We start from the raw sequence: 22,759 nt of genomic DNA on the forward strand, positions 1-22,759 counted from the left end.
CAGATCTGATCGCTGCTTGTCCCCTCATAAACAAGCCCTGCAATCAGGTAATCACCGACTAGACAGAGTGAAGCCTGCAAACTTTTTAGCATGTTCAAGGGCGTAACTGCCATAGGAGCAGGGAGTGCAGCTGTTATGGGGCCCAGAGCCTTCCCTCTCAAAGTTACATATGTTATATATCTATATATATATATATCCTGGAACAGGTTGGCACTCATTTATACATATGCAGATGCCAGGGCTTGGTAATTCATAACAGATTTACTGCTTTAATTCATCAGCAAAGTGCACATAGATACTTACATGTCAGGTCGACGTTTCGGCCACAGAATGTGGCCTTACTCATGACCACATCAAAGGACAGACAAACAGATCCCTACCAATAGGACCACCCCTTATACCCGTTACCAGCAACACCCACTTCAAATCATCAAATCAGCATGTATTACAGCGGACCTAGGCCCAATTGCAAACGTCAGCTCCATGGCCCTTATTCTGGTTGGTGCGGCCAGAGCCGCACACGGGGCTCCGGCCGCACAAACCAATCCCCGCCCACCCTACGGATCGCCACGGCCGTCCGTACACGGACGGCTGGCGATCCGCATAAAAATGGTGGAGGCTACGCCTCCACCATGGTGGGAGCTGCCCCCTGCATTCGATGGTCGTCGACCATCGAAGGCAGGTCCGCACGCCGCGGCAGCTCCCGCAAGCTGAGACCACACGGACAATCGTCCGTGTGGTAGCTTGTATGGGGGCTGAAAGCTGACATCCGGCGACGTCAGCTTTCCGCCCCCATGAGTTGCGTCATGGCCTCATTACCATGCATACGCCCCGCATTTGCATGGGAACGCCCATGAAACGCGGGGCGTACACATAGGGAAATGAGGGCATGATGCCTCTCACGCCCCTATACGCCCCCTTTGCGGCGGACGAAATACGTCTGCGGCGAAGGGGGCTGCACATGCGCAGATTCACCTCTGCGCATGTGCAGAGTAAAAACATCGGCAAAAAAAACGTATAACATGGTGCATGTGCCACAACCGGTAACTACCGACAAACACCATGCAATAACAAAGAAGTTATAACAATAACAATAACAGGTAATGTGTATTATCAGGGCGCCCACGATTTACATCGTAGGGCAATGTACAATTAAAAATCGCATCGCATCCCTGATGGGTGATTACTATGTAAAATGCACCCCCATTGTAAACGCCACCCCACTATTAATGCCAATCCGAAGCGTGGCGAGTGCAGCGGTTCGCGTCCTCCAACCTTTTCATACCCCCACTATCCATGTTGGCGTGGAGTTGATTTTATATAGTGTGGCGAGCGTAGCGAGCCACCGATCCCGAAGCGTAGCGAGCGCAGTGAGCCCCGCAAGGGGACTCGGATTACTTCCCATGTATTCCGCGTCCCCTGCACTCGCCACGCTTCGGGCTCAGTGGCTCGCTGCGCTCACCACACTATACTATACACTATGGATGCGATGGCATGTGATGCGACTCAATATAAAAATTGTACAGTCAGCCCTGAAAACCATCAAATCGGGGTCCCATCGCATCCCATTGCATACCTTAGTTAGTGGTATGGGATGCGATGGGTGCCCTGATAATACACAAGTACCCAATAACAAAATTAATCATAATGGAAAATAATCATAATGGGCCTCCGGTAACCTAAGTGTACCTAAAAAAATTCCTGTAGGTCTCTATCACCTCCTCTTCGCAATGGAGGGACCCAGTCAATGATCATGTATTTCAGCATGGTGACCTGATGACCGTTGGAAACAAAATGTGCCGCCACCAATTTGTCAGTGGAGCCTCTTTCATAGGCTAACCGTATGTTAGAACGGTGTTGGGCCATTCTCTCATGAAACGACCTCTTTGTCTTCCCCACATATATTAGACTGCAGGTGCACTGTAAAATGTAAACAACGAAGTCCAACTGAGAATGCAGTCTAAATTGTAGTTGTATCCTCTTGCCAGTTTGCGGATGCGGAAAAGAACTCCCCACCATCATCGACCTGCAAGTGGTGCAGCCAAGACACAGATAGCACCCGTTTCTGCGGGTTAGCCAATCCTTATTGTTATGCTCTTTAATGTCATCCGACTTAGCAATGATACGATAGAGCAGGTCGTTAAGGTTGGTCCCTCTCCTTATTCCAAGGAGTGGCAGACCGTTCTTGGCCCTGGTAAGATCAGGCTCGATCTTTAATATCTCCCATTTCCTTCTAATCAACCTTTGTACCATACGTAACATTGTATCACATTTGATGCTAGCATCCTCTCAGGATCTGCTTCTGTCTATCTCTTATTTTCTTTGCGAAAAAGAGTTTGTGCCCTGATGAGGCATTTATCAATAGAATGCCCTTCATATCCTCCTTCAAGGATATTGTTCATATCTATATATTTATCACCATTGGATGGTACATGGGGGCCCTTACAAATGTTTGCTATGGGGCCTGCAGATATTTAGTTACACCTTTCAAAAATGAGCTAGATCAGCAATTGACTGCAAGTCATTCGCAAGCCGCTCATCATTGAAGGATTTTTTCCAGTGTGTGCAGTCTGTGCATACCCCAGGACTCACTCCACTGCAATAGAAACAGATTGATCAGGGCTGGAGCTGACGTCACACACTTCCCCTAAAATTCCTGGACATGCCTGCATTTTCCCTGACACTATACATACAGATAGTGGTAGATGCTCAAATTAGTTCAGTAATACCATTCAGGTGCATGCAAGGGAGGGGTTAATACTGAGTAAGTAAAACAAGACATTGGTTCCACCAGCTCACTGAATGGTATTAGTAACCAATCTTGAACACTACATGATAATAGAATTCAAAGATATTGGTTACATATACCTGCGCAGGTGTATGATATGCCCCCAAGCCACGTCAAGGCTTCTCTGTATATTGAGGGTCCCTAGAGCTATATGTAGGTGCAGGGTGTGGCACCCCAAAAACTATCATAAGCTAGAAAGCCCAGTGTGGCACGCCAGTGAGATACTATAGTGTTAATAAAAATTAGTGCTAGGAAGCCGAAGCTATATATATATATATAGAGAGAGAGATAAAATAAAAAAATGAAATGTAATTAAAATGAGAGAGATAGGCCAAATGTAATAGGGTGAGGGTTTCAGAAAGTGAGAGATTTTGGGAGAGTTTCCACATGTTTTTTAAAGCAGCAATCAATTACATGGCAAAATCAACCTGGTTTTGCAGTGTAATTGATTGCTGCTTTAAAAAACATGGGGAAACTCTTCCAAAATCTCTCACTTTCTGAAACTCTCACTCTATTACATTTGGCCCATAGTGTTAGTGAGGGAAAAGTGTTAATAGAATGTAAGGGCGTGCCGCACTAAAGCCACCCAGCCCAACCAGTCCAGGGACACCGCACCACACACCACCGTTACCCTAAATTGGGTCTACGTTTAACCAGCAAGAAGCCACATTATAATGGCTCCTTACTTGATATATCTGAACTAAGAGCTACCTACCTTGGAGGAACCACACACTACTCCATGTGGCTTATCAGGACCTGCATCTCCTCCTAATACAAGCACCTTTCTGCCTCAACAATATACATACAGATAGTGGTAGATGCTCAAATTAGTTCAGTAATACCATTCAGGTGCATGCAAGGGAGGGGTTAATACTGAATAAGTAAACCAAGACATTGGTTCCCCCAGCACACCGAATGGTATTAGTAACCAATCTTGAACACGACATGATAATAGAATTCAAAGATATTGGTTACATATACCTGCGCAGGTGTAGGATATGCCCCCAAGCCACGTCAAGGCTTCTCTGTATATTGGGGGTCCATAGCGCTATATCTAGGTGCCGGGTGTGGCACCCCAAAAACTATCATAAGCTAGAAAGCCCAGTGCAGCACTCCAGTGCGATACTTTTTCCTGACACTCCAAGAATAAGTCCGGTTACCAAACCAAAATGCCGGCTTCCTGTTAAACAACTTGCTTACGGCCAGCGATTTAAAAATGTGCAGGATTTTATGCCAAGACGGCCTCACGCATGGGCGATATGATCCATAGGCAGATGCAGACTATCAGTAATCTCCCAGCATGCAACATCGCAACCGCCTAACCTCCTATGTGCAGGCTCACTGCACTGCCTGTGCTGACACACTGGGTACACACAGCGCACATTTGTGGATGAATGAGGTCATGCCAGTCATAGTGTAGTGTAACGGCATTGTTTCTGAGGGGACAAAATCTGCACTGCATTCAAGCCAAATTACTAAAAGTGGGTTATAATTTATCAATCCCAGCGGTTTCGGATTAAAGGGCCATTAGTCAATAGGTCGACAACAAAAGGATGACAATGATAAAAGGGCTACACAAGCAAAAGGTCAACATATAAGTGGCTCACATAAGTTTTTAACATTTATTTTATGCCAATGTCGACACTTGAGCATGTGGACCCCCAATTAGTATAGCACGTACCCTTGCATGGCACGCTTAGGTCCTTGGTCCTTATTCTGGTTCACTCTCAGAGGCAAATTCCTTCTCAAATGGACAAAACCATGTGCACTGCAGGGGGGCAGATGTAACATGTGCAGAGAGAATTAGATTTGGGTGAGTTATTTTGGTTCTGTGCAGGGAAAATACTGACTGCTTTATTTTTACACTGCAATATAAATCTCACTTTGACCATCGAATGCTGGACTGAGTGGTCAGACAGCACTGAGTGCTCCAGACCACTCAGTCTTTTCTCCGTGCAAACGCAGGGATCTGGGCGGGCAGCTGGCATCCGGCTAAGTCATATGTCCGCCCCCCACACTTGCGTCACGGGCGGATTACCATACGTACGCCCATGAAACGCGGGGCATAAGCATATGGTAATGAGCCCAAACAGCCCTTCACGCCCCTCTCCACCCCCTGTTCGGATTGTTCCAACCGATCGTTTTCTGTACAGATTTCACGCCATATTTGGACGTGCGCAGCGTTCGCACATGCGCAGATACGCCTCTGCACATGCGCAAACACCAACCATTGGCCGTCCATCCGCAATCTGAGCCATCCGACTCAATCAGAATAAGGGCCTATGTTCTGTCTAAAGCATTTTTGTCTGTTTATATATTATTGGTAAGTTTTTTTATCTAACATTTAATCATTCCTGTACTCTGCCTTATTTTGTGTGTGTAGTTCTGTTCTTTTTTCTTTGTGTTTTCTGTCTTGTTTATGTCATTTTATGGTTTTGTATGTGTCAGGGTTACCAGTGGCAGAAGAGGGGATAAGATATGAGTATTTTTTAAGGTATCCTTTGTCCTAACAGGCCAATGGTTTCTGGTGGGATTCCAGCAGTTTGTGAAATTGCATCTTCATTTATCTGATGGTTTGTATTCTGAACACGTAATAAATCGCAATAGCAATTTGCCATGTGTTGAGTTTCAATATAAGGATTTTAAGGATATTCTGCCTTCAATGTTGGTTTGCAATAAATTACAGTAAACCAATAAATTATACTTATATACTCTTAATTGTCCAGATCACAGGAACATTACATTCAGTTACTTCTCATCTATAGTGTAACTCAAACATATGATCTACAGTAAATGTTCTTACACCTACAATACTATGCAATGGATCATGGTACACTGACTTGTATACCACACGAGCTGTGGCTGCAAATCATTAATCTCTTTGATCACCACATCTGTACCCACACATAGCAATTTGGGCCTTATTCTAGTTCACTCTTTCTGACAAAATCCTTCTTAGATGGACAAAACCATGTGCACTGCAGGTGGGGCAGATGAACTTGTGCACAGAGAATTAGATTTGAGTGGGGTTTTTACTTTAAAGTGAGGTCTATATTGCAGTGTAAAACTAAAGCAGCCAGTATTTACCCTGCACAGAAACAAAATAACTCACCCAAATCTAATTCTCTCTGCACATTTTACATCTGCCCCCCCTGCAGTGCACATGGTTTTGTCCATCTAAGAAGGATTTTGTCAGAAAGAGTGAACTAGAATAAGGCCATTTGTGTTATAGCACAAGGCACAAAGAAGTCTGTGTGCAGCCCTCTGATCTGCCATTGTTCTGAAATGGGAAGAAAACATTTATTTCAGGCAATTCTAGAGTATTAACAGGAACTGCACACATATTCTTTACTTCAGCAATTAATCAATTAAAGCATGTATAAGTTTTTGGAAACAAATGAAGTAGCAAAGTGGATACAGGTGGTAGTGACTGTGAAATAGAACAGAGCTTGTGCCATTTAATAACAGTGACATAGCAACATAAAATCAAGGGGGGGGGGTAGTTTTGTTTAATTTATCATCTGATATTTTTAGCTAAATTGGGTTAGCCGAAAATATTAAGTATCCCCTGAATGGATGTAGGAGGTACCACAGCAGGAATCTGTGATACCTCTGCTCCCCTCGCAACCGCATTCTCCATATTCATCCATTCTGAGATGGTGGTACCCCATTGAAGTCTATGGGCTACGGACCGCACTGTCGCGCCTGAGAAGACACCCCCCCCGGCACAGAGCGAAGCTGAACACAGGGATCCTGGGAAATAAGTGGGCCCCTTTCGTGACAATAACGTTGATTTTGACATTGCCTCTTATCACAATAATAATCAGTTACTTCTGCATTTCCCCAAGAAAAGAATTGAGGCCACAGCTGAGTGGGGCAAAGCTATCCAACTGTACTCTGTCGGAGCAATATAGGCCACTGTGGGAACTGTCCAGGGTCTTAGCATATGTGAGCTGACCAGGGTCTCTGCTGGCTTTGCAGTGCAGATGACACATGCTGGCGATGGCCTCTACAATGTACTGACCAAAAGAGGAAGATGAGCAAGTTGTTTTACCCAATATCTGGTTCCAATGACTAATTATGTTGGAAATTCTTTACTGCAGTGCAGAAAACATCCATTAAACAGTGCCACTTCTGGCTCCAATACTGGGAAGTATAATATTATCATTATTATGGTGATGATTACAATTATTATAATAAATAATTATGAACAAATTAAATTACTGGAGTCACCACCAGCAATAATACTGCTTCAAAGCTTTAGTATAGAGGGTTTTGCGGTCATATGACTTTAAAGCCTTTTGACAACTATATGCCATAGTTTCACTATTATGACAGTGGTTCCCTCCTGTTTCAGTTGCTTCTAAAAAATATTCTTGTTTTGTTTCCATCACAAAAATATTTCATTTAAAAACCTTCAGTTCTTCAGGCTTCAGTTCTTCACTGAATTTTACAAAGGTGGCGCAGACAAGAGCATCATATGTACTTACACACGGTAACCATAGACCGAAATGGTTTCTTTCTAATGTCGCCGCCAATGAACGATTCCCATCAAAGCCTGTTTCAACTATAAGACCTTTTATATCTTACATAGAGGAACTGATCTGCTTGTGGCCGCACAAAACGTTATCTGAAAGATCGTTTCCCAGAACACAGAAAAAATATAGTACAGTCACAACCTCTCTAGATATACACCTGTCATATATTGCTGATGCATCTTCTTACAGTTTTAAAAATTGAACACTTTGCCAAAATCATAAGAAAAGTCTGCTTTAAAACACTGTGCCGACAAGAAGAGGAGATCAGAGATTAAAACCTAAGTTCCCTTATAGTCTGAGTGTGAATGAAGCTAGACCTCCACATTTGGCCATTCTTCTTTTAGTCAATTGATTTGAACCAGTGATTGTTATATGGCGCGCAACTTGTGCTGCATAACCACAAGCTACATATGTGTCAGCGTCGCTCTCAAGTAATTTCTTCATGCCGACAAGCGTTAGATTGCAATCACATGGAAGGGAGGAATTAAAATATAAAAAACAAAAACAAAAAAAAGTTGCTGCACTCATGAATGGTTGAGAAGTAGGATTGTTTGTACAATAAAGGATCAGTGTATAGTGTAGGTGTAATTAAATATTTAAAAACATGATCAATAATTAATTACATTTATATATATATATATATACGAAGTCATCAGTGACGAAACGCGTTGGGGCGTGGTCACCTGACGTATCGGATCGTTGTACTGTGGTTCCCGTCTGATGTGCAGTCCTCGTGTCTTGAACTCCGTCCTCGCCGCAGCTACTTCCATCTGCCGGTTTTCCTGGATGTCCTCCTGGTGCCCGTGTTATGAAGCTGACGTATTGACGGTGATTCTCGTACAAGCTGAATACTGCTATTTTAATTGTATGTGAGCCTACACTTTTTTCAAGTAAACGCTGTATGATTATACTCACCTGTGCGCTCCTCCTTTCTTCTGTTTTATACATTTACCGTGGCCGTGACAAGCCTATTTGGAGTGAGCAGCACCACATTCTTGAGAGACGGAACCTACATATTATGTGCTAACCGTGCGCAGATCCTCTACTTGTATGTATATATATATATATATATATATATATTATACCACATGAAATTGGAATATACATAGACTTGTTCCCATTGAATCACTGTATAAATGTAAACAAGGGTCACACTCCGTATAGTGGGAGACCAAGATTTATTGTGAATGCGCTGCATACAAGTCAAACCTGGGATCCCAGTCCCAGATCCGACTCAAGTTTGCGATATTAAAGGAGTAATACAGTCAAATGTAGCACAGGGTATTTACCAGCATTGTACACCACTTTCAGAGAGAGCTGTCCCTAAATCCCAACTAGTTTTACAGGTCCCAGACTGACCAAGCCCGCCACCCCCCCCCCCCCCCCCCCCCCTTCACACAAAAAAAAACAAATTACTGGGTTAAATATTTCTACCTGGTAATTTGCTGAATAACATGGGTATTTCTTCTGTGCGAAAGGGTCAAACCAGGTCGAAATTCCCGTGTCTCCAAGTCGAAGACCTGGAAATTGAAACCCAGATTGACCCTTTCACACAGGACCAGCAAATTACCAGGTAGAAATAGTTAACCTATATCAACCTATATCAGAACCTATAGCAACCTATATCAGAATTAAGCAATTGTGGCAATGGTTGCATTAATTAGATAGAAATACAGTGTGGTAAAGTTTATTCATGGAGTTTATTTGGCGTGTCGCTGGATTTAAATTACTTTCTCACAGTATATATGTCATATGTAATTCTGCCTATGAGTAACATGATTTTTTTTTTTTTTTTTTATGTATCTGCTTGGCTAAAAAAGTCAATAAAACCATCCTCTATTCTCTATGAATATGAAGGCAATGTGCGTAAATCTTAGTAACAGATACTGATTCAGGCATAAACTCTCCCATATAAACTATTGGGGTTTAAAAGTTATACAGGGTTGTCTGAGATTTCATGTCTTTTTTTTTAAATGTGTGTTCATAAAAGATTGCATTTTGAGAGATTGTGTCATCTTCTATAACTCCTGGGAATATAAGGTAGCAGATGGACACGTAAGTGCAGAGTGGCGTTTCTACATTTCATGGTGTGCGTGCAAAGGGCTTGTGTTATTGACTTTTTATTTGCATGGTATACTCTAGCAGTGGATGCTAGACAAGTCAGCATAACATTCACGTGGGGCCATGAGAGAGTCCTTATTTTGGGATTATGAGTTTGTATACATTGTCTAGAGCAGCAAGATGTCCTTTTGTGACTGCGGTACAAAATATGCCCCTTATGTTTGTTTGTACAGATATAAAAAATGTTTTGGTTTTATATTGATTGTCTTGAGCGTGTATACTTATATTTAATTGCTAAACACTGTTTCTGTTAAGGTTGTTCATACCTTTGTTTGTGTAACAGGCTTGTTATGTACTTAGGATATCATGGCTCCCTTATTACATAATTTTGTTGTGGTTTTTTTTATTATTGATTCCTTTATCTCATTGCTCTTCATGGCTCTTCCTAAAGGGGCAAACACACAATCAGATATTATACTTATATAAGCCATGGTCACATAGTTGGTGAGTATATGATTGTTGGATGAGATAGACAGCCCAGCCACTGCTTTCCATCAATCCCTTTGATCCAGTGCCAGAATAATAAGGGCAGAGCCAGATAAATATAGGCAAACACTTTCTGCTATTTATTGTATGTATTAAAATGTGTGTTTTCCATACAAATATAAGTAATTTTGCTCTTTTTATATATTTATAGAAACATTGGGGTACATAGTACAGGGGGTGTGCATAACCATCAGGCAATGGCCACACACACACATCACTGGTCACACCTCCACTAATTCTTATGAAGGGCCCATTTTCATTTTCAGCATCAGGCCCATATAGGCCTCACTCCGGCCCTGCGGTCAGCATAGAGTGATCCAATGAACTGAATGTAATATATAGGCTTTACTTGATTGTAAATGATAGAACTCCCAAAAGGACGGTGGTTACCTTTCCTGCACTTTCCCGTAGTCACTACTACCATATATTCATTGAATAAAGCAGATAGTATCTCTTTTTTTGCAATCCAACAGGAGCATGTTTTAGAATTACTACATACAGTATATAACATGTCAAAGGCAGCCAGAGCAATAACAGATAGATGCAGTTTGTATGAGACAAAAAAATCAATCTAGGGGAGACAACTGTGTCTAATGGAGCCCACACACGCACCGATGCCGGCGTGCGTTGTGGGCTTAACTAGCACACATAGCATCGCATCGTATGCCTTGTGCATACGATGTGCATGCGATGCGATGCTGTGCAAGAAAAAGCTTGTACAAAAAGTATGTGCAGCACATACTTTTTGTACTGTACGATGAGGTGCCGCAAGAGCGCACCCCATCGTACAGCATCGCACCGCCCGCATCGGTGCGTGTGTGGCCTCCTTTAGGCTGTGTCCCACCTCTTCCTTTAGCCCTACCTGTGGCTAGATAAAGCCACAAAGGCATTGGATAATAATATAGGATTATTTTACTTGGTGCCTACAGTTTCTCATCTGCTAAGAATATATCTGTGCTCATATATAGCTATAGGATAGCTTTCCATATTTGGTTTTCTTTGCATGATTTACATATTCAGAGCTCTCACTGCATAATGACTCCCAGTCTAATCATAATTGTTCTACTATTGTTTTTATTGGGTATGCCGTAAGGTTTATACAGTATACCTTTTTCTAATGAACCACCTTTATTGATTACCTTGAATAATATTATTTGATGGTCACGATCATTTAAAATATATAGATTTAATGTTGCAATGTATGCATTGACAAAATATATTTGGAGGGGGAAGGGTTGATTTCTTTTAATGCGTAATGATCAGTGAACCAGAATAATTATCTGCAAATAAATAAATACAACAGATTGTGTTTGATAAATCTATTTTTATTTGTTCAAGGGATTATAAAGTGGTGGTGTTGTCCATAACAACCAACCAGATATTGTCTATCATTTTCTAGACTGAAACAGAGAAATGAAAGCTAGATTCTAATTGGTTGCTATGGAAAACACCTCCATTTTTCACTTTTAGGATCGTTAGTAAATCTATCTGAAACAGAGCATATATATTTATGAAATAAGCTATGTTTACTATAAGTATTGAATTAAGTATCTGTTCTACTAATGCCTGTTAGGCTATTCTTGTGCACTTCTCAGTCCTTTTGTATGCATAGTATATGTCAGGCCTACTTATGTATTGTCACAAATGTAGACCAAGGTAAACTGATTGTGCACTTGTGAACTGAGGGCGATATTTACCAAGTTAAGCTTAACATACTGTAATATTGGTGGACAATATCTTATGCATAGAAGAGTATTTTGGTGTGTGTAAGTTTCTTATAAAAAATATATCTAAAAAATTAATAAAGAAGTTAACATAAAAAAACTGATCTAAGAGATTAAATAGTCCTTGACAGATGAACATATTTTACAACTTTTATCATTTTCACAGAATATGTGTTATTTATATAATATTTTAACAAAAAATTGTTTAGTTGTCCATAGATATCTTAACATAACACAATCTACAATGATAATATCATAGAGCCTTAGCATTGTGTTGCATTATTGCCTGTTGCCATTAACTGAATTTCTGTTTTATGAAATATGTTGGTGGTTTGAAATTAAAGTTTGTCAAAACTATTTGGAGATTACATTCTTAGCATGTATGCTTATGCACATATTAACATGCAGTTGATACATTTTAGAACACAAACTATATATGGAGAAACTTTTCTTTTAAGGATTTTGAAGCAACTAATATAAGTCAAAGATACTTTTTTGTCTATTATTTAAGTGAATAAACATCATGTGTTTTTCCATAATATATTTATTCTCATGTTCCGTATGCAAAAAAAAGTTTTCAATACAATACATTTTTCTCATGCTGTCCAAAAGTTTTATTTCCAACCATTAAATGTATTTACAAAACATTATTTTTAATGAACAGCTTTTTTTATATCGTAGAAAGTGGTTTAATGTCAATCTTTGACATTTATAAAATAATGTATAAAATAATTATGAGGTTGGAAGTCGTTCCTCGCATCTTTTTCTTAAGTATTAAACAACTCTTGAAAAAAAATGGTTATATAAAAAATGCAATAATTGATTACCGTCGTACTTTGTGAAAAAAAATGTTAATCAATTAAACACATTGAAAAGTGTTTTTTTACATTATTATTATTTTTGTCTTACACTTAATTATTTTTAGGTACCGTAAGATAAAAATATAAATTATTTAAAAGTTTTAGCAATCAAATTCTAATTGTTAGTGTAGATATGTATCCCATTCCCCAAGTGGTCCATGTTTATTTGTTTTTTGTATATATCTATATATATCTATATATATCTATATATATCTATATCTATATATATATATATATATATATATATATATATATATATATATATAGATATAGATATATATAGATATATATAGATATATATAGATATATATAAATATATATCTATATATATATATATATATATTATACATACATATAAGATTTTGTATAGTTGCCAACGCAGAATAATTTTTGTTGTTCATATTGCATCATTATGTACAGTAGTTGCATTATACAACTGAATCTCTGACACCTTACCATTTGGCAGTTTGTTCCATTTTAGCAAGAATAAAGGATTTCTATTCAGTATAACTATCATTTAAAGGATTAACGTCATTGTTTTCTAAGACATATCTGTGCATAAAACAAACCAGATATGAGCTGTTACTGAAGGCATTTAATATCATGCTAACTAATCCATTAATACTACTAATTTCAAAATGGTTTTTAACCCATTGTGTACCAGTATTTCCCTGATGCCTGCCAAGGGGTTAAAGCATCACAGCAATTATGAAAAATGCCATTTCCTTTTATGGATTACTGCTATTATAAAACCATCTGCCACTTCTTAGTTCCCACATGTAAAAAAAGAAAAAGAGAGAGGTTTGTAACTATGTCGTTTTACTCCCGGTGTTCATATTGAAAGCACAAACAGGCTTCTTGTTGCAGTAAACCAAAGATGGTAGTCTTAATGGGCACTTTATTATGCTTTTTTTTTCTTTTTTTTTCCAGGTGTAAATGAACACATCATTAAAAACTAGAATCAACAGCAGAGAGAGAGAGAGAGAGAGAGAGAACATCTCACACAGAGCAGAATAAGCCCAGCCTCCCGAGTCACATTTTGCATATGCAATCACATCACAAGAACTACACATGCTGTGCACAATGGGACAAAAAGCAAGCAAGAGACAGAGCTTCAGAGAGAGGGAGAGAGAGAGAGAGAGAGAGAGAGAGAAAGAAAGAAGGCGCAACCTACAGTATGTTGATGGAGCTATCCAGACTCAGTAACATCTTTCATTTGCAGCCTGCCAGAAATCTACTGTAAACGTCCTCTCCATATGCATTATTGTTCCTTCTCCATAGTGTGAATTCCAATTCTGCATCCAGTTCTAGAGCACCAATGTAAATAAGGCACCGCATTCAGCTTACACTGCACTTGGGATATGTGGATCACGCCTTTTTTTCCTTGCCGCTGCTTCATGCAAACTTTAATCCACAGGGGTCTAATCCTCCAAAAGCAGACATTTCAGACTGAAAGAGCGAAGCTCCATTAATTAGAAAGTGCGCCAGTTGTAGCCAAATGCCATTATATTAGTATGCAAAGCCCATAGTCAGTTAATCTCTACAAATCGTTTGTTTCCTTAATTGCCCTCTAAGGGCAAAAGTGAAAAACAGAAGAATAATATATATATATATTTTTTTTGAAGTGAAACAACTTTATGAGACACTTTAAAATGATGAAGGCTTATGGTAATTTTTAGTGCCATAAAATGAGGCATTGTAAGTTTTGGATAATTGTTTCCAATTTTATTATTTCTTAAGCTCGTTATGTAATACCTCACCGGTATGGCTAAGGTTTTTTTTAAAATGTCACAAAGTAGCAAATTAAAAGATTAACATCTTCATTTATCCATGTGTTATTATTTTACGCTATATGTTGATGAGTGTACGCCGTAAAAATACTGTATATATCATATTTTTTATTTGTAGGGTGCCGTGGATCCTTGAGCAACTGACGGATGGATACCGATATGAAAAAAAAAACATAATAACAAATACGAATGCAAATAAATGCAAGAAGGCAATCAACACAACAAACTGCATGCTATACAGAAACAATTAGCATAAAACATGACAAGAACAAAGAACGTTGTAGACAGTCATGAGTTCTCGGGTAGGGGGTTCGGCTTGGGAGATCGTACAAAGTAGAGCGCAGGTGAGCCGAGAGAGGAGGGGCATCGGTTAGGATTACCTAGGGGTTTCTCTAGGGGGGTTTAAAGTGCAAGGGGAGTTGTAGCCACAATGCCCTGACCATGCTTTTCTACCACATATTGTAGCAGTGGGTACAGCAAAAAATATAAAAATGAACAGTGGGCATAGCCATGTCTCTACTAGTGGTCACACACCTTCCTAGAACCTGTGCCTGAAACCTCTGCAGATTTGCCTGAGGGACAGTGTAAGGAGAGGCTATAGGATAGACTAAAGGGATAGACAGCTTAGTGGTCCAGGCAGGTGGAATCTAAATGATCTAACTGACAGGAGGATGGGTTTGAAGTGATGATACGTTTGTGAAGGGTGAGTTATATACAGTGGCAGTTTTTACCTATGGACTGCAGGACTGCAGCACCCCCAGGTAAAATCTGTTACTGTGCTCGGTGTTAGTGAAGCCAGATGCAGTCCGTGAGACTGCACTGGCTTCACTGTGATGACATGACTTCTTATTGTAAGTCAGACCTGCCAGTCACCCAAGGAAATCCCATTGGAAAGTGTTTTCACCCTTGCGGCTGCTTCTTTGGTTTCTATGGGCTGCAGCTGAAGCAGCCCATATAACCTGGGGTATGCACATGCGTAGTACCAAGACCGATACTGTGCATGTGCCAATCCCAGCGCCTATCATGTACATTGTACAGGCCCTGGGACTGAGGCAGGAAGCGCGTGAGTAGCGGCAATGGTGGGGGTTGCCAGCATCACTGCAGCTGCAGCCCCCCTCCTACCATCAGTTAGGAGCCACCGCTAGTTATATATATATATATAAGGAAAAATAAGAGCGCTCCATAGTGCAGTATCAAAGGTATCAAAGGTATAAAGTTTTTTATTTAAAAGACATCCAAAGGTAAAACAAATATCGGGTAACATACCAGAGTGGGCAGTTAAACCACCGCACTTTTACAGCATGAGAATCTGTGTATCCACACAGAAAGGTTGGAGTGGTTACACTCGTGGTCAGCGGACAAGACAGCAAACGCCAGGCCACGCCCCAATGCGTTTTGTACACCGTACTTCGTCAGAGGGCTCTCTCTATATATACAGTATATATTTGAGGAATATCCATACATTTTTTAAAGACTTGAAACTTTAATGTGACGACATTCATGTTACATGTACATCATACTTGCCGACTCTCCCGCAATTTGCGGGAGCCTCCCGCTTTAGACACCATTCTCCCGGTCCCCCGCTAAGCCCCCCCAATCCCCCGGAATTTCAAAGCTGAGGTAAAAAAAACGGACTGCGCATGCGCTAGTCCGGCGCAATGTGGTCGGGGCTTGGAAGTACTACGCGTCGCAACATCAGTGTGAGAGCCTGCTAGCTGTCAGCAAGCTGGGAGACTCCGAGCAGCAGTGAGTGAAGCCCGCCCCTCTGACCTCTTCCCCTCTGCCTCTTCTGAGAGCTGCTGCTGCTGCTGCTGCTGCATGCTGGAGACACAGAAGGGGGAGAGACGGGGACCAGCATAGAAGGCAGCTGGTGTGGAAACTGACAGACCTGCCAGCTGGGAGCTCGGAGGAGAGGCTGGGGGAGGAGCAGGAGTGCTCCGTTCCCAGGTTAGTAGTAGTACATGATGTTGTTCTGCCACAGAAGCTCCATGCTGGCTGGTCCTGTGGTAAGGCAGCTATGTCATGGGATCTGTTTGTTTTTTTGTGTTTTTTTAGCTTGGCACTGACTTTAATGTGTGTATGTAGGTGACCTATGGGTGTATCTATTAAACCTGGCACTGTGTGTGTATGTGTGTGTCATTGTGTGTGAATGCACTGTGTGTGTATAGCCTAACACTGTTCTGTGTGTGTGTGTGTGTGTGTGCACGCGCGTTTACTGGCAGCGATCCCTGTGAATTTTAGGCTGGCACTGAGCATTTGTTCATATGTGTAGGTAGGATCCCTGTATGTGTGTGTGTGGGGGGGGGGGGGTGGGGGGGTGGGGGGGGGTGATGGTAAGGTAGTGACTCCTGTGTGTATTGGCAGCTAATGACCCCTCTGTGTGTGTGGGGGGGGGGGACGGGGACGGTAGTGACCCTTGTGTGTGTGTGTGTGTGTGTGTGTGTGTAGGCTGGCAGTGACCCCTGTGTGTGTAGGCTGGCAGTGACCCCTGTGTGTGTGTGTGTGTGTGTGTGTGTGTGTGTGTGTGTGTGTGTGTGTGTGTGTGGGCTGGTAGTGACCCCTGTGTTTATTTAGGCTGATAGTAGGTTGCCAACACTCCTGGATTTTGCAGGAGGCTCCCATTTTAGGCGACAGTCCCCCGATTCCCTGCAAAGCCCTCCCAATACCCCTGAATACTCAATTCCCAGCTAAAAATCCAGACCGCACAGTGCGAGTCTGTCCCCAATGGGGACATGATCATGCCTAATAGGCCACGCCCACTTTGCTGTGGAACCCCCCCCCATTCAGGGTCGGCCGCGCCTCCGGCGCGGCAGGTCACAAGTTGGGAGGTATGGAATCTCCCTGAAATCCATTTCAAAAAGTAGGCAAGTATGATGTACATGTGTAAATTTATTGTTACAAATGTAACATTTATAAAAAATATATATAATAGCTAGTGATACTGAAATTGTTGCTAGAATTAAAATGCAAACATTAACAAAATAACATTTAAAACTATCTTCACAGTTGTGACATCAGTGCATGAAATTCACATATGTATCAGTGTGAACTGAGCTACCCATATAGTACATGAACATTTGCGTTTATCAGATGTGTACCACAGCCTTTGTTTTCCAATATCTTTCATACACATTTTTAGCTTGACTTGATAACTTATCTTTTTTCTCCAACTGTGAGGTTAAACTGGCCTCTGCCTAGCTGAGCTTTTCATTTGCCATTCCCTGGTTCAATACAGCCACAATGCTGTTGAACTTGATTGACCTTTGTTTCTTATCAACCTCAAGCACTATCTATTCTACTTCGCGTTTATCCTGAATGCCGTGGTTACTTCCCATATAGGCTTCATACTCCATGTCGCACTCAGGAGAAGCTCATTAAATGGCAAATTGGTGCTATGGGACATCATTTAATTACAATCAGTAGTGACGCACATGTTCATAAAACTAATCCAATGTGTACCTTCTTCTTGATTGCTCTTTAGCATGTGTAATAAAGATTATTTGTTGCTGTATCCCTAGTGTGTCATATACATTTTTATTTGATATGTCAACTTTACAAAGCACAGAATGAAATACTGTATTAATTCCCTTCACCTAAAATGGCTATGGCGAATGCAAACAGAAATTACCTAGTCTGCTTTAAATATAAACTGTATACAAAGCCACAGGCATATGCAAAAATTGACTTCAGAATTACAGAGTTTTTAGAGTGGACAAATGCACATGCTATTTTCTATATTACTGCAAATATAAAATCATAGGGGGGAATGCAATAACCCTGCTAGATGCAGAAATCTGCAGAATAATGGCCTGCCTGATGATTTTTCTTAGAGCAGCAATGGTTTAATATTCAAAACCGACCTGGTTATTCTTTTGAAACTATGGCGCCACCTTGACCTAAGAGCAGCACCATTGCTTCCCTGCTTTCCATGCTTTTGGCTAGAAGGGGTGCCTGTTAAATTACCCAATGGCCAGTAGCTCTGCTGCAGTGCTGCTTCAAACAACTACACTTTGTCATGCCGGTGGCCCCACCCACTCATGTGATATCATGGCTTCAGAGGGAAGTGGACAAAGGACATGCATGAGTTCTTCTCTGGCTCTGCACCTGTATACTAGACTTGTATTTTAAATGGTTATTGGAAAAAAAGATATCTGGGCCCATATAACAAATGATGCTCTTCAATGCCATACATTTAGTTTTGCAGGAAGTAAATGGATATGTGTAACAAGATGGCAGCCTCTGTAGAGATGAACATTTGGTATTTTCAGAAGGCTTTAGTTGGGCATATAAAAGAGTTTACTACCAATGGAGTATCTAGAATGGTGGCACTGTTTTCAGTGCACAAAGGCTGCTGGGACACCCATTTTTCAACAACGATTTCTCCAATGTCAACGGCAGCACAAATAAACATTAGAATGGCTCCACAGCCATTTTCCCAACATTTTTTTAATTTTCCCACAGACCTGTGCATCAACTAGAGTCAATATACTGCAGTTGCACTGCTGTTGCCTGCTAGAGCGTAGGGGACCTGGACAGGGACTACACACATGCCCATTCCTTTCTTAATACGCCCCTGTTCACTGGCTATTGTGGTCTAGGCACACTTATGCACCTGATATTACACCCATATGCAAAAATGTCATTTATTCTCACCACAACATACCTCATATTTGAATGTCTGATGAGGTGGGAAATGCCTGTTTAGATCTACAGTTTCAGGGGGATTAACATTTAACCAATTCCTTGCCAACTTTATATGGGATACTGCATTTATAGGAGCATTTTAACAATATATTAAGAGCATTCAAATACTGGTTTAAGCTAATGTTTATACCAGTTCTAAGAGTATTATGGCTATCAATTCAAATCTGAAATATGCTCACAGGAAAATAGTATGTAGTTGAATATATTAAGTGTTCTTTATCGGTTTGAAGCAGAAATATTTTAAAATCACTAATTTCTTTGTACCTCTACTTAATGAAAACAATCAATTCAAAAAAGTGGAACTAAATGATTGGCTTATGGCAGCATACATTTACATTTCTGCTGTCCGCTTTAAATTTGAAAATGTATTTTTTTGTAATTGTGATCGTGCCTAATACCCGGTTAGGCTTATTTAATAAAGATTGAGGATTTTTTTTTTTTTTTTTGTTATTCAATGTTTCAGTTGCGGATTTCCATAAATTATTCTTTTGTGTCTGCTTAATAAATATTCACAAATTTCCAATTTGTGTATTTTGTGTGGAATGGATTGCCAAGTTTGAGGGGGAAATGCATACAAAAGGCTAGCTATCTATTAGTTTGCCTATCTGCCTGCATATCAGTCTGTAAAGCTTCTTATTCGCCTATCTATTTGGACTTCTTTCTGTCATCTATCTATCTATATCTTTATCTATATGGCCGCGTGCTACTTACGGGTACGGCGCTCGCCAAACTTTCTAAAATAAACTAAATAAACTCCATGCCAACGTGGATAGTTCATACCCCCACTATCCACATTGGCATGGAGTAGATTTTAGATAGTGTGGCGAGCGTTGCGAGCCACCGAGCCCATAATGTGGCCAAGCGCAGCGAGACCCGCAAGGGGACTCAGACGCGTGGCCATGCTGCTGCCGTGAAACTAAACAAGTACCATCATTTTCAAGTTGAATGTAAAACCAGATTTAATAGTTCAAGTCAAAAATGATGTATTCACACTCTGCCAAAGCCAGACCCAAAGATTCTTACTCCTACAGCCATATTCACAAATTCACCCTGTGCCACAGCCAGACCAAAAGATTCACACTGTGCCACAACCATACGCATAGATTCACTCCCAAAGACAGACCCACAGATTCAAGCCCTACCACAGCCATCACAGATGCACACTCCCACAGCCAGACCCACAGATTTGCACTCTACCACAACCACCATAGATTCACACTCTACCATAGCCACACCCATAGATTCACACCCTACAACAGCCAGCCACACAAATTAACCCACTCCAACAGCCAAATCTACAGATTCACCTACAGTCGGACCCACAGATTCATTATCTACCACAGCCTGACCCATAGATTCAGGCCCTTACATAGCCAGGCTCACAGATTTGCACCATCTCACAGTCAGACAACCAACAGATTCACATTGTACCATAGCTAGACCCACTTGTGCACACCCTACGACAACCAGCCTTACAAATTCATGCTCTATTGCAGCTATACTCACAAATGTACACCTACAACAGACAGACTAACAGGTTCACACTCTGCTACAGACAGAACCACAGATTCACTTCACCAGTGATGGGGCTCCAGAGATGGGGCGGCAGCACAGTTCAAAGTTCATAGCTGGGGTATAGCTCACAGACAATGTCTAGTCAGATAGTCAATAGGTCTACACCAAAAGTTAGAAATGCATAAGTTAGACATTAACAAAAGGTAGAAATGCATTAGTTAGACATTGATAAAAGTTAGACATGCATTAGTTAGACATTAACAAAAGTTAGACATGCAGTGATCCACAGTAAAATGTCTACATGGTAAAATAATATGTGTCAATATGTGTCACATGACTCGCTGCACACGCTATGCTTTGGGAATGGTGCCTTGCTGCGCTCAACACTATTCTGTTCACCCGCTATACCCACTGGGATGGCCAAATATAAACAAGTCTATTTTTAAAAAAGTTAGTTGTCGGAATAGTGAGTGCGTTGGCATGTCTAACTAAAGCATGTCTAACTGTTGTCAATGTCTAACTAATGCATGTCAAACTTTTGTTAATGTCTAATAATGTATGCAATATACAGTATATTACCTGCAGGAGTATACAGTACCCCTGTGTATACAATAAGTCAATATTACAAATATCATCAATATTATTTGTTTGTGCGTGTGTGTGTGTATATATATATATATATATATATATGTATATACACACATATATATATATATATAGGCAGGGGGAGAGAGAACAGGGCTTACTTGTGCTGCTGTAGAGGACAACTTTCTCTGTTGCCATAAGTGGAATGGCTGTATCAAACACACAGCCATCAATACAAAGGCAGTTGTAGACAAAGGCACTCGGAGGCTCAGATAGGTGAAATTTAGCTAGACCAAGTTTAATCCATAATGCAAAAAGCCTGTCAACGTTTCGGGGTCGAGCCCCCGTCGTCAGGACATAAAGGCAGGTGTATAACAACACATAAAGTGCAAGTGCAGACATTTATAGTGTAAAAGACCCTCTCCAGCAACACCCCGCAAGTGAGCCTCCGGGCTGGTCTCCGGTATCCGGCGCACTGTGATGACATCACAACTGTCTACAACTGCCTATATATATATATATATATATATATATATATATATATATATAGCGGATTCAGTACTGAATCCCGGCGGTCGGGATCACGGCGTTCAGAATCCCGACGCCGGAATCCCGACAGCCGAAATGCAGACAAGGGGGGGAAGTGGATCGCCCCCCTTGCGGCCTCGCTGCGCTCGCCACGCAGCGGGCCCGGTGCCTCGCTACGCTCGGCAGGCTAATTTATTCCCCCTTCAGGGGTGTCGTGGACACCCACGGAGGGGGAATGTGTCGGGATTTCGGCGGTCGGGATTCCGGCATCGGGATTCTGAACGCCGGGATCCCGACCGCCGGGATTTTAACTGCATCCCTATATAGCAGTCCAGGTGGCGGCACTCTCCAATAAATACACAGAACAGCAGGGATCACTCTACGTTTCGAACTTTAATTGTTCTTCATCAGGAGATAATCAAACAATAAAACCATAACAGTATTTATACATACCCCAACCACAGTGCATCAAATCATGGACTCCGATTTCTCCCGCCGCTGCCACCGGCATAGTGACGTCAGTGCGCCCGGCGCACACCGTGCTCGTCAGCACACCTCATCACGTAGCCGCAATGCACGCCAGAGGAGGCCTGCGTTCCCATTGAGACAGGGAACCCGGAAACTCAGAGCGAGCGATCACCGGCATCTGACAGCTCAGTGATCGTGCGTCTGGATTCATCAGCAGCGCTGTCAACACAGTCAGCGTTCAGCTACCGGAGACCTTACCCACATAAGACATACATGTACAGAGAAAATATATAGTGAGAATTAAAAACATGAAACAAGCAATACATATCAATATAGTGAATGTAAGTGTACCAATAAGAAATCATGCAATACACTAGTACAGAAAAACATATATAAGGCTGCAGAATCATACAAGAGCAGGGGACAATCTTAAACTCACGAGCATTACATACGGGAACAGGTTAAAGCATGGAGCATGAGAGTAGACAAAGATAGGTCAGGATACAGGGGCTGTTATCATTACAGAAAGCAATGTAGGCCCCTAAATTCATTAAGGCCCTTGGGGGCTATAGTATTCAAACGCTGTATCCACCTGGCTTCACACTTCAGCAAGTCAAGAGACCGATTTCCACCCCGTAAAGACGCAGGTATA

At 41.4% G+C, this 22,759-nt stretch overlaps 1 protein-coding gene across 3 annotated transcripts in view; it reads left to right on the forward strand.

Annotated features, from left to right (window-relative positions):
• Positions 1-14,340, forward strand: part of LOC146035826 (uncharacterized) — a 159,123-nt gene extending 144,783 nt beyond the window's left edge. For all 3 annotated transcript variants that reach the window (XR_014460723.1, XR_014460725.1, XM_083159482.1), the window contains exon 2: positions 13,448-14,340. Coding sequence is in view for 1 of the 3 variants with exons in the window: in XM_083159482.1 (XP_083015608.1) it covers positions 13,448-13,453 (6 nt within the window). In the remaining 2 variants the exon portion in view is untranslated. The remainder of the gene's footprint in view (positions 1-13,447) is intronic.
• Positions 14,341-22,759: the final 8,419 nt, after the last annotated feature.

Source organism: Crinia signifera, chromosome 9, assembly GCF_055691185.1.
Source record: "Crinia signifera chromosome 9, ASM5569118v1, whole genome shotgun sequence".
NCBI lineage: Eukaryota > Metazoa > Chordata > Amphibia > Anura > Myobatrachidae > Crinia > Crinia signifera.